Raw genomic sequence first — 13,029 nt, 5'->3', positions numbered from 1 at the left:
GTACAGAGAGGTTACAGTTTCATACATTAGACATTGGATACATTTCTTGTACTCTTTGTTACTTCCTCCCTCATTCCCCCCTCGACAGCACAATTTTATAACACATTCTGTAACACAGTCAGGGGTCTTCTGGTTGCTCAGATTTGGTTTCTGCCTTCCCTTAGTTTCAAACTCTCATAGATAACTCAATAGAATGGGGTATACAGCTAGACATGGTGGTACTTGTCTGAAATCCCAGTACTTAGGAGGAGGTGGAGGTAGGAAGATGGTAACTTTGATGTCAACATATCAACAGAGAGGGAGAAAACCTCAATGAGTACCCGAACAACAAAAAGTGAGAGGGCGATGGGAGTCTATTTCACAGGATGTGTGGCTATAGGCCTTTTTACTCTGATCCCTGTAGTTGGCTCTAGCCAGGCTTTCCCTTGCTGGGCTCAGTGTGAACCAGTGGGAGTCCTGGCTCTCTCAGGAGAGTTGTTGCAGTGGAGAACAATAAGGAACAACAAGGACTTGTTGGGTTCAGAAAGCATTTAGGCAGCATTAGCTTCTTCTATTTATAAGGCCACCAAAGCAGAGTTGCTTTTCTAGGACTAGAGGCTGGCTGCAGACCTCCAACTGTTCAGCACGAGCAATCTTTATTTTTCCTTTGGTCCTTTAAGTTGTTGAAGATTATATCAACAAAGCTCGAGCTTTGTGGGGACAAAGAATTTATAGGTCTTGGAAAGTGTGGTTTTCTATCTAGTGAAACCTTTCCTCCCACAAAGAAGGAAATGCCAAACAAAGCACCTAGAAGAGCTGGACTCAAGAACTCTTAGCCCGTCCTTGGAAGATGGAAAAAGCTGTTGCCTCACCTTTGGAGGGGGTGCCACTTGTAGTCCGGGCCTTGGGGGCTAGCCTCTCTGAGACCCTCAGTATGATGGCCCATTGCCAAGGCACCAGGCAGCAAAGCATAGCAGCTTCTTAAGACATTTTTTGAAAACTGGGTTAATTCCAAGGATTGAAAAGCCATCACTTGTGTTCACAATTTACCTTTAGATTAAACAGCTGAGAATTTTCCAGCATTTCCTGCTATGCTGTTCCTTGGGTTCTTTCCTTTACATTTGAGTGGGGTATGTTCCGTGTGTCTCTGGTCAAAAGTCAAAGATCACTGCCTTTGTTGCCTCTAATGGCTTCCACAATTAGATCACATTTCTGAGAACCCTGCTGCTTACTTCTAAATATTAGCACTTTCATTTTGTTTTCTTTTTTTTTTAAGCTGGGAAAGGCCATTTTATCAGGAAATGAATCACGCAAATGACACACATGAACAAACAAAGCTGAGCTGCTCTCCCACATGGCCCTCTTAGCCGCAAGGGGTGAATACAGCGGATTCACACACTTGTGCTCCTGTGCTCAGTTTGGCCTTGAAGGATGATTTAGATTTGCTGTGCATAATGTACAAAATGCCATTGTGAAGAGAGGAGGGTTCAGTTGCCTCTGTTGTGTACTGTGACCTTTCTCTCCAGGTTGGGTCCAGAAGCTGAGTCAGGGAGTCACAACCCATGGTTATGACTTGAGCTGAGCCAGCCTGGGCCCAGGCTGCTCATCCAATGCACTCGAGTGACAGATGTGCTGTCTCATTTTATAAACAGCCCTGTCGATGGAGTTACTCTTCCTGGCAGGTTGACAGCTGATTTTTTTTTTTTTTTGGTAAATCAAATCTTTTCCCAAAGAACTATAATATGTAAAAGATTCTTACAATGATCCATTTTATGATACAAAGAACTGTTTCTCAGTGATGTTTTCAGTAAGTTCAGATAGTTGAGTGTCAGGTTTTCCTTAAAATGAACATCTGTCACGACGAATCTACTCATGCTGAAGATGGAAGACAGTATTGCTGAGGCGACAGCATTTGGGATTGCCAGCAAAGGATACGTGCTTTCTGGGGAATTTAATTACACAAATGCCATCTTGTTAAGGATTTTGCAAGCGAAAGAACTGTGTCCAGTGTGACTCCAAAAAAGTGCCACATGTTCACATTGGTTTGAGAGCTTCCATTTCATACTATCTTTGTATTTTGCTGGCCAGAAGGCAAAGGCGCTTGCCCATTGGCAGGGCTATCTCTTCTCCAACCCTGTCCCCAGCCCCATTTTCATCAGATCAGGCAGAGAAGACCACTGACCCTCATTGGAATCAGGGCTCAGCTCAGAGGTCAGCCTGCTCAGGAGAATGGTTGGAATTCCTGAGGGGAGTTTTTTTGCCCTGCGTTTGTTTGCTTAATCACATGGCCTGCCATTCTTCAGCTCCCTTGTTTCCGAATATGGTGTCTTGAAGTCCTGGCTGCAGCTGAAACTTGAGCTGCCTTCTGGCCGCCAGAGTTCACCATGATATGGCTAAAAATATCCACTCTGTAGAAAAAGGGAAACCCATGTCCTGTTGTCTGTCAGACTGTTCTAAAAATGACTGAATGAGTGCCCTTAGAAACCTGTGTGTAGAATGTGATCTGCTTTCAGCCCGTGCTGCTGACAGGTTCCTAATCCTAGTGAAGGACCTTAACTAGAGAGCGCAGGGCAGGACAGGCTGGAGTGAGGAGAGGGTAGAGTCCAACTGAGTCTCCTGGCCTGGGGTGGAGCTGTCATCTGCTTGTCAGCTGTTCCAACTTCCGGCTTGTCTGAGGCCTCTATAAAACAGACTATTTTTAGTGTGAAGCTCTTGTTTCTGATGTACTGCTGTTGCAAAAATGAGTAGCAGCTGTAACAGAAATCTCACTTTAAAGGCCCTGTTTCTAATAGGGATGAGACTGTTTACCAAATGAAAGGACAGAATGTTCTGGGGCATTGGCTACTCTAGTCTCGTCAGAAGAAAAGTCCTATGTGTTGTTCCCCTCCAGGGAGTCCTACACACCCTTAGTTCTGCCTCTGTCTGCAGCACACACGCATCTGTGTGTGTGTACACATGTGAACATGTCTGTGTGCATCTGCTTCTTGATTCATTTCTTCTGCTAGCCAGTGATGACGGGAGAAGGAAGCCTCGCCAAGGCAGCCTGCAGCAGGGGATCAGCAGGCTTAGGGAACAGTTACAAAGCCGGATCTTCCATCCTTCACACTCTCGCTGCTTTGTGTTCTGATCAGTCCTGATAGTGGACATGATAGGGGGAAGAAAAAACCAAAAAACTTTCTCCCTACCCTCCACAGCTTGTAGTTAGAGACATACAGGCTACTACCAACCACAGATATTAATGACATAGATGTTTAATAGCCTGTGAAGCTCAGGTATGTAGAGGGAAGTAAATGTATCTTACAGAGGAGGCTTAGTAGGCCTATATCCAAGTGAGGGGTGGGGCACTGCAGGGGGGATGGGAGGGGGGGCATGCAAGATGGGTTAACAAGGTTTGTATAGTTGGTCTATCCAACTATGGTTCATCATAGTTGTGGCATCTGGCGAGGGCAGAGGGGACCCCTGCCAAAGGAGAATTGCTGAAGAGATGTCACTGGCCGTAACTGGCCATAAGACTGTTTCCAAAGCTTCTGTATCTAAAGTTGGTCAAAATAATCCTGCCAGAGAGGCAGATTTGTAGGTGGCACATTCTGGTCCCTGCAATGCAGAAGTGCCCATGCTCTATGTTATTGAATCATAACTGTGATGATAAGAAACAGCTGCATCCAAGCTTCCCTGCAGCAGGGATGAGGCCTGGCCTGGCCCCACCAGGACCTCGGCAGAAATCCTTCAGCAAGGCAGTGTGGAGGGTGCCCTGAAGCAGGTAAAGCACAGTAAAGAGCAGTTCACTTGATGAGGAGGGAGGGGTGCTGAGTTCTTGCTGGCTTCATGGTCTTCACAGGGTTTTCAGGACAGTGTGGTGCGCCTACATAGGGACACCTGCTCCCTCCTATGATCCCATCTTCCTCTTTGTTTGTCAGGAGGCCTGGGTTTGGATCGGAGTTCAGGTGACATCAGGCAGGTATGACTTGTGAAGTAGTAAAGTTGCTGGTCATACTGTACTGTGTCCTGAGGACAATCCAGAGATGTCATTCCCAGAGGAACTGGGGCTTGCCATAGGACATTGGGCTCAGCTGGGAGTGTAGTTGTATGGCCAGGTTGGTGGTAAGCCAGAGTCAGTGTGACCAGGTTAAAGGCGTACCTTCAATTCCCCCCAGCTTTACGGTGGGCACCAGAGGGAGCCATTACCCCTTCCTGATGCTGCTCCTTCCTGAGTAGCATCCACCCTATCCTCTCTTCTGTCTCACTGAAAAGCCCATGACCTGGTGTCTCTGACATAGGCTGGGCTGTTGTCCATAGTAGAAGCTAGGATCAGATCAGGTGAAGGTGCAGCCACTCGTGTGGGTCCCTGAGGGTCCTGGCCCCTCTCTTTTCCTTTATATTTTTGTTGTACCCTTGGGTCTTCCCATAGCCGCAGCCCTGGGCCCGCAATCTGCCCCCCACCACCCTCATTTTTCTTTCTTCCTAATAAGTCTGGCTGGTCTGAGCTCTGTCTGGGCAGGAGTGTTGGGATATCGTCCTGGCTGCCTCAGTGATTATTTTTGTTGAGTGAAGTTTGAGACTGGACAAGAACCTAATTGTGCTTGTGAAATACTGTAATCACTTTTGTGTCTCTATCAAAACCTGCGTTTACAGTCTGTCAGAGTGTGGCTGGCCGGCCTGGGAAGCTGTGCCCTTTCAGCTCCAGATGACACAGCTTGACTTGGGTTGAGGACACTTCCCAGGATGGCTCCTGTTGAGGGTCAGCCGGCTGTGCTAGCTGTGCACTGAGAGCTCATCTTGGACTGACAGCCATGGCATGGCGTCCTTACAGCATGGCATTAGGGTTCCAAGGAGGCTCAATTCCTCTGTCTCCCAGGCTCCAGCCCAAACACTAGCACACCTCACTCCCATTGGGCTCCGGCCATCACAGCTGTCACAGGGCCCTGCTGGACTCAGAAGGGGAAGTATCTGAGAATGCATGGGCCCCACACTCCACTTCTCTAACAGCCACCTCCTCCTGTGACTTCCCCACAGCGCTGACTGCCGCCGCAGGAAGAGGGAAGCTGGATGTCTGTGAGCTGCTGCTGGAGCGGGGAGCCGTGGTATCACGGAGCAACAGGAGAGGGGTGCCTCCTTTGTTCTGTGCAGCCCGCCAGGGGCATTGGCAGGTACCAGTGGACCCCGGGTGCATGGAAGCAGGGGCATGGGAATGGAGGTCACTTTGGCCCTAGCTCTTTTCCCCTTCCTTGGTGTCTGCCTGTGCTTTAGGACTGCTTGACAAAGGCAAGCATTTGACAGGAAAGCAGTGAGCCACTCAGGCCCAGGAGCAAGACTGGCAGCCAGAGCCACACAGCTTCCTCCCTTAACTTCAGAGGGATGGATAGAGGTGGAGAGGTTTGCAACAATGTGTCTGCTATGTTACTTTATAACCTAACCATCCAAGGTATTCAACCTGTTTGGAAAAGGACACTCTTTCATAGCTGTCTTTAATTCAAGGGAGCCAGGGATCCTCATGTGGAGTTTTCATCATTCTTTCATTTTGGAAATAGTGACCACATACTTACCCCATACCTGGTACCAGATAGTACTCACACACCCCAAGTAAAGGAATTGTTGTCTTCTGGCTTTCACTATCAGTGGGCGATTGGATACAGGACCCCTGTGAATACCAAACTCTGAATGTTCAAGGTCCTTATATAAGATGGTGTAACATTTGCATGTAATCCACAAACATCCTCCCATGTACTTTAAATCACTCCTACATTACCTATAATGCCTGGTACAATGTAAATATATGTAATAGTCATTATATTCTATTGTTTAGGGAATAATGAAGATAGTCTGTACATGTTTAGTACATATCCTTTTGGGTTTTTTTTTTTGTATTTTCAGTGCCCTGTTGGTTGAATTCATTGATGTGAGACCTTTGGGTACAAAGGGCTGGTTTTTCTTAGCCTCAGTACAAACTGAGGGCCCAGATATCCTTAGCTGGCTCACCTCCCCCGCCCTGTCATTATTTGTAATTGGAACTTCCCCCCAAATTACTATTTCTGCCTAGTATGTGTGGGTTTGTTTTGTAGCAATGAACTGAGTTGTCAAAGAACATATATTCCAGAAAAGGTTCTGTGGAAAGGAATTCACTAGAAAGGTTGTACAGGCGCCACCTATCACAGCTTACAGTGTGTTCGAAAAGCAAAGGGTCATCTATCTACTTTTCAAGACTGCAGAACGTGACTGAGCGTAGAGAATGTGACTTAAAGGGCAGAAGGATGTCTAATGCTGCATGCATCTTCCAGATTGTTAGGTTGCTGTTGGAACGAGGCTGCGACGTAAACCTGAGTGACAAGCAGGGCCGGACGCCTCTCATGGTGGCTGCCTGTGAAGGGCACCTGAGCACTGTGGAATTCCTCCTTTCTAAAGGTAGGTTTTTCTCTCACAGGGATAGATGCTCTCTGCCTTTTCTATTTCCAATTTTGTCTTTGTTATGGAAAATTTGCTTTTGTTAAAGGGATTTATTTGCCTTTTTTTTTTTTCTGACAGTACTAGACTTGGAAATAAGGACTTCATGCTTGCTACCCAGAGGCTTGCTCTCTTGCTTGAGTCCCTTCGCTAGCTACTTCTGTATTGGTTATTTTTCAAGCTAGCATTTCAGTGGAGTCCAAGCTTTTTTTTTTTTTTTTGGCCCATGCTCTTTTCATGCCTTGATATGCCCTAATCTCTATCTCTCAAGTAACTAGAAACATAGGTATGATCCACTTGTCCTGGCTGTGAAAACAATTTTCTAGCACATGTGAAGACAGGGAGGTGGCAGCGCCATTCATGGGCCCATTGCTCTGCCTCTGTGATTACCTTTCACCATCCACTTCAAACTCCACGTGCTGGCCAGGCCTGCCTTTGGCTCTGCTGCACGTGCAGGCGGGCGCTTGGTGCCGTGGAGTGCTCAGCAGTCTGTCTTTTCTCTTGCGGGACTCCAGTTCTGTGTGTGGACTCTGCTTTCAGGTGCCTCCCTGTCTTCTCTGGACAAAGAGGGGCTGTCTGCACTGAGCTGGGCGTGTCTGAAAGGTCACAAGGCCGTGGTCCAGCATCTGATTGAAGAAGGAGCTGAGATAGACCAGACAGACAAGAATGGGCGCACCCCCCTGGACCTGGCCGCCTTCTATGGAGATGCAGAGACGGTGAGTGCCCGCGGATGGTGGCCTGCTTCCACCTGGAAGTTGCCATGGGCCGCTGGCAGAAGAGGCGCCACTGAATTGTTAAGAGTGTCCAGAGACCGGCTGTGCCTGAGTGTCATGCACTGTGCTGTGGTGTGGAGGGAGGAGAATATTCAATTAACTCCTAATTCTGTGCCATGCCATCCATTCCAGGGCTCCATCAGGACCCTGGTGTACTGTTAAAGGCTTAGAAGTACCTGCTTACATGCCAGAGGCACAGCCATGAACGCATATTCCCTGTTCACATGTAGTTGTACCTTCTTATGGCATCCTGTGTGCATAGAATTCCTACAAGGATCATTCAGAAGTCACTTCTGCACATGAGAAATTAGTAATTAAATGAGAAGCTAGTTTTGTTTTTTTTACTGTCTTACATTTTTATTTATTTATTTTGGTAGTACTAAGGTTTGAGCTCAGAGCCTTACACTTGCTACTGAGGTGCACTACCACTTGATTCATGGGCCCAGCCGTTCACTTTTATTTTTAAGTGACCAGTAATTTTATACATCACAATATGATGCATTAGAACATGTATACATAGGGGAATAATCAGATTAAGCTAATGTTTGTATCTGTTACTTTGGTTATTTATTATTTCTTTGGATGAGAACATTTAAAATCTTTCCTTTTAGCTGTTTTAAAGTAGTACATTAATTGTAGTTATTATGTTGTGCAACAGATCCCCAGAACATACTCCTGTCATCTGAACTTTGACCTCTGACCAGCATCCCCTGTCTCCATTCCCCCCAGCCCTACTTCTCAGACTTGTTTAAATTCCACAGAAGTGAGATCTTGTGCTGTTTTGCTTTCTGTGTCTGGTGTCATTAGCATCATGTCCTCTGGGCTTTATCTAAATTGTCTCAAATGACAGGATTTCCTGATTTTTAAAGGCTTTAATTTATTCCATTGTGTATAGTTACTGGTTTGTTTCTAACATAATGTGGCATCGCCTAAAAACATAACATCTTTTGGGTGCTTATTTCTTTGTTCATCTTGGGGATATCAGGATATATAACCTTAGTAAACTGGGAACTGCATGATATCTTTCAAGGAAGAAATATGTCTTTGTCAAGCTGCACATCCCAGACCCCCAGGTGTCAGAGGAGCAATAATACTTGTGGTTGTGTTTTCATGGTGTAGTATCTCAAGTGAAGATGAGCTGGCAAGAAGGGTTTCCTGAGACTGGCAGCTGTGAACCTGGGGCAGTGAGGTTGGGATGGTACACTACTCTCTAGGAGAGCCTTGCCTGGCAGGTGCATCACCCCAGGTTCAATCTCACCAAGAGAGGAGGAAAAATAATTCTAGCCACTTGGGAGACAGATCTTAGGATTGTAGTTTGAAACCAACCTGGACAGGAAAGTCGGTGAGACTCTTATCTCCACTCAGCTATTGGAAAAGCCAAAAGTAGAGCTGTGACTCAAGTGGTAGAGCATTAATCTTGAGCAAAAGAAGCTCAGGGACAGTGCCCAGTCCCTGAGGTCAACCCCTAGGACCATCACCAAAAAAAGAACAAGAAAAAAAGACAGTGATTTTAAGAGTTCTTGGGTAATAATTTCCGTAGCCTTTTAAACTATTCTTCTTGATTTTGAAAAATTGGACACAAATCTTATATATCTCTACAATTTTTAGCAACCTTACCAAATTCTCTATTTCATTAACATTAGGTAAGACTTTAACATTCCAGTGGAATTTTTAAAAGTTCCTTGTGGAAAAAACACCCATTATATATATCTTACCATTCAACCATTTCTAAGTATTAAAGTTAAGTGTTGTTAAATATATTCACATTGCTACCAGAGTCAATGTCCAAATTGTTTTTTTCTCACAAAACTAAACTTCTGCATCCATTAACCAAGTCCCTTTTTCCAGTTCCTCTCACCCAATTCCCAGTCTGTGGCTACTCATTTTTTCCGCCTCTTGTGATTTTGCCAACTGGGAGTAACTCACATAAATAGAATCATAGACAGTGTTGCTTCACTTAGCTTAGGGTCCTCAGGATCTGTGATTCATTGTGTCAGAAGTTCCTTCCCTTTTAAGTTTCAGTAATATATATTAATGTATAGATCATGTTTTATTTATCCATTAATCCATGAAGGTACCTATTGTGGACACATATCTGGACTTAGACATTATTTTGTTAATTATAAGTTTTTTATTGCTATTATAAAGGTGATGTTTAGAGGAGTTACCATTTTTAGACAGTTTTGATTCTTTAAGGTACATAGCCAGAAGTGAGATTGCTGGCTCATTTGGTAAATTTTTGTTCACTTTTTGAGGAGCCCTGGGCTCAAGGCTTCCACTTCTCTGTATCCCACACCTGCTTCCTTTTTATTATTGTTAGTACACGCATCTTTAAGTAGTTGCAGAAGGGGGTTTCAATTCAGCATGTCATTTTATGAGTATAATATATCTTGATCAATGTCACTTCTTCTGGCATTCTCCCCCATCTGTCCCAAGCCCACCTGGTTCCATTTCTACACATGTAGATGGAATATTATGACTGTATTTGTCCACCCTTCTTCTCTCAGTTCAGCTTCCTCCTTCCCCTTGACTTTTACCCTCTCTGACAACACATGCTGCTGCTTTCTGGTATTCATTATGTTAACATGTAGGTTAGTTGTTCAAAATTGGAATCCTCCCAGCACATAAGCATACTTTAGTCAATTTGCTTGTGTATATAAGCATATAACCAAGTATGTGTTTTCATATATAAAAACACATTTTTGTTAAATTCTGAATAGTGGCTTTCCTAATGAGTGAGTGGGTGTCTCATCACAATGGTTTTGATTTTTATTTCCTAATGATTAGTGAAATTGAGCCTCTTTTCATATACTTGTTGTATATCATCTTTAGGGGATGTTCTAGTCTTCACCTACTTTTAGTTTTGCTATCTTGAGTGAGTGATAGTTCCTTTTGTATTCTAGATACTAACTCCTCTTTATCATTTTAGTAGTTGAGGAACGGAACTGGTAGGAAACATGCCCTGTCAGATCCACAGGAAAACCTTACATCACTGATTTCTTTTCCAATAAGCAGAGAAATTTGACCAGTGTTCCTTTTTTCTCTCTCTCCTATTGTTGCTGGTTTAGTCCACATGACAGCTGTTTTTATCACATCAGATCTTTACCCTAGCCTCAAACTTGACATCTTTACAGTGCCAGGATTCATCGGGTCTCTATCTTGGGCTTAAAGTGCTGTGTATCAGGTCCATCTGGTCCCAAGCTGCTCCTCTCTGCAGCTTGTCATCTAGGCTGTGTGGAGTTGTGTGTTTCTTTGGTGCCTGTTGTTAGAGCCTGTTGGCATTGGAGCCCATTGCAGAAGCCTCCCTGCTAATTAACTGCAGGTGAGGTGACTGTCTTCTGTTTATGAGCAGACAGACAGACAGACACATCAGGCCCCTGAACCTACCTGTCTGTGGTACCTAAGCATCTGTGTGCAACATACTTGCCACTCACCAACAGCAAAGTCTGTCAACAGAGAGGGCTTAGCTCCTCTTTCTGAGTTGTGTGCCAGCTTCATTTCTATTCCAAGATCCTTAATGGGCAGAAGTATCTAAAACGAGGAACACAACCAAGACTTCCAGCCCCCAGGACAAAAGGCAGCCTCAGGCACTGGCTACACTTATGCAAGATGCTGCTCCTCAGATCTTTCCTCTTCACTGCTGCAGGTGCTGTACCTCGTGGACAAGGGAGCCGTGATCGAGCACGTGGACCACAGCGGAATGCGCCCCCTGGACAGAGCCATTGGTTGTCGAAACACCTCTGTGGTAGTCACACTCCTCAGAAAAGGAGCCAAATTAGGTTAGTGAACCCCACTTCTGTGGCAGGGTGAGAGGTTAACTTTGAATGAGAGTATCTGCTCCCAGGGCAAGAGAGAGTCAGTATCTGCAGAGAGCATGCCCTCACCCCTCACCTCCCTCATTCCCTCCCTCACCCCTGTCTCACATCTCATTTCATTACAGTCATCTGAAATGTTGAGATCACTTATACCACTGTTGCCAGCATGGGTGGAGGGCAGAGCTGAAGTGAGGGAGTACAGTCTGGAATCAGGTGTGTTTGGAGTACCCACACCAGGCAGTCATTAGACTCAGTCCTGGTATTTGTACATCATTTGTACATTTGTACATAGGCAGAGCACCTATGCCCTGGAGTGTTCCCATGAAGTTCTGGGGAATAGCAAGCCCAGGGTCCTCTGCTGTGGAGCAGTGAGGAAAGAAGTGTCTTGGTGCAGGATTGCTGGGGATAAGGTAGAGGGGCCTGAGTAGGAAGCACTTCTCCATACAACGTATTGGAGTGTCACACCATTCAGAGTGTGTGAGAAAGGAGAAACTGGAACATCCCTGAGCTGGTTTGTCACACTGGATCTGTAGCCCTGCACAGTTCTGGGCGGGGTCTTCCAGAAGTGGGGGTCAGTATTAGAGTTAACAGCATCAGAAACTGGCCTAAGCAGTTTACCATTTAAACTTGACCTTCCCACATCCCTGTAAGTAGACAGTGGTGTTACCATTGTGTTACATGGGCACAGGGAACTGGCTGACCTCCTTCGTCTCATGGAAAGTGGCAGAGCCCCGTGTAACCTGGCACGGTACCCCTGAGCCTTCTCAGAGCTCCTTGCTGCACACCTGGTGCTCAAAGGACATGTGTAGGTGTGAGGTGTGAGGTGTGGGGGACAGAGACAAAGTTATCGCCTCAATGTAGGCCAGAAGAGAAGCTGAGGAGGGACGGGGCAGGAGAGCCACATTGGGATACCTTAGAATCAACCATCAAGGCAGGATATGTGGGGACTTGGGCACGCTACTGCTGACACAGTAGGTGCTCAGGTTGCTGAGGACAGTCTTCTGAAGCCAGGTTCCATTTTCTTCCAGATCCCCTTGGAGGGGAGACATGGGATGGGTCCCTTGGTTACTTCTTAGTTTTTTCAATAGAACAAAAAGAACAGATTTTCCTGACCCCCCTTCCTCACCTGCGACTGGTTCTGTGTCAGATCAATTGGAGGCTGAGGCAGTTCACTGGCATCCTGCTCCCCTTCCTCCTCCATGTTGCTCTCACATTGGCGGCTGGGCCCGCGCGTGGGACCCACGCACTGCACTGCTCCCCCGGAGCCCCAGAAACACCTCTGAAAACATGTTTATTTTGCAGGAAATGCTGCTTGGGCGATGGCCACTTCCAAACCTGATATTTTGATTATACTTTTACAGAAACTAATGGAGGAAGGAAATGTGATGTACAAAGTAAGTGATGTTGCCTCTTTGGTGCTGTTGCAGCTGACTCCCAGTTTCCTTTCGGTGTGGTCTTAGGTGGCCATAGTTGTGCACACAGCTTGTCACTTAGCAGTAATGGAAGTTCCAAAAGATGCCAGATAGCCTGGGTCATGCCCAGGGATCTACCTCATGAGAGCAGAAGCTGAACTGGAAAGCACTGTATCTACAAAGCAGCGTTGCTAACACTCGAGGCCGAGACATGAAGGGTGTCACCTGTATCAGCTGCTCATTTCCTTAGAGCTCAGCATAGCATTGGGCACGGTCCTGAAACACAGGATCCCAGAGACAGGTCTAGAAACAAAAAAAAGAGCCTTCATGCTCTTTTTATTTCTATAAATTTTTTGGGTTTTGAAATACCTAGAGCTTTTTCAGGAGACAATTTCTTTTTCCTTGGAAATAGAAATAGGACTTTCAGATTGATAAACCTGACTTTAATTTTTCCAAAATGGGATATAAGCTTAGATCAGAGACCAGCAAACTTTTCTTGTTAAAAAAAAAAAAGTGCCCGATAGTGTTTTAGGCTTTACAGATTCAATGGTCTGACATAACTACCCAGATCTTCTCTGGGTAATTGCAAAGAAGCCATGGGTAATACATAAG

At 45.6% G+C, this 13,029-nt stretch overlaps 1 protein-coding gene across 15 annotated transcripts in view; it reads left to right on the top strand.

Annotated features, from left to right (window-relative positions):
* Tanc1 (tetratricopeptide repeat, ankyrin repeat and coiled-coil containing 1) overlaps positions 1 to 13,029 on the top strand; it is a 235,544-nt gene that overhangs the window by 216,395 nt on the left and 6,120 nt on the right. For all 15 annotated transcript variants that reach the window (XM_048345390.1, XM_048345389.1, XM_048345388.1 and 12 more), the window contains 5 exons: positions 4,993 to 5,126; positions 6,255 to 6,378; positions 6,958 to 7,133; positions 10,837 to 10,969; positions 12,308 to 12,399. In XM_048345390.1, the coding sequence (XP_048201347.1) occupies positions 4,993 to 5,126; positions 6,255 to 6,378; positions 6,958 to 7,133; positions 10,837 to 10,969; positions 12,308 to 12,399 (659 nt within the window). The remainder of the gene's footprint in view (positions 1 to 4,992; positions 5,127 to 6,254; positions 6,379 to 6,957; positions 7,134 to 10,836; positions 10,970 to 12,307; positions 12,400 to 13,029) is intronic.

This window comes from Perognathus longimembris, chromosome 4 (genome assembly GCF_023159225.1).
Source record: "Perognathus longimembris pacificus isolate PPM17 chromosome 4, ASM2315922v1, whole genome shotgun sequence".
In the NCBI taxonomy this organism is placed as follows: Eukaryota; Metazoa; Chordata; class Mammalia; order Rodentia; family Heteromyidae; genus Perognathus; species Perognathus longimembris.
This window is presented reverse-complemented; position numbering and strand designations above follow the sequence as displayed.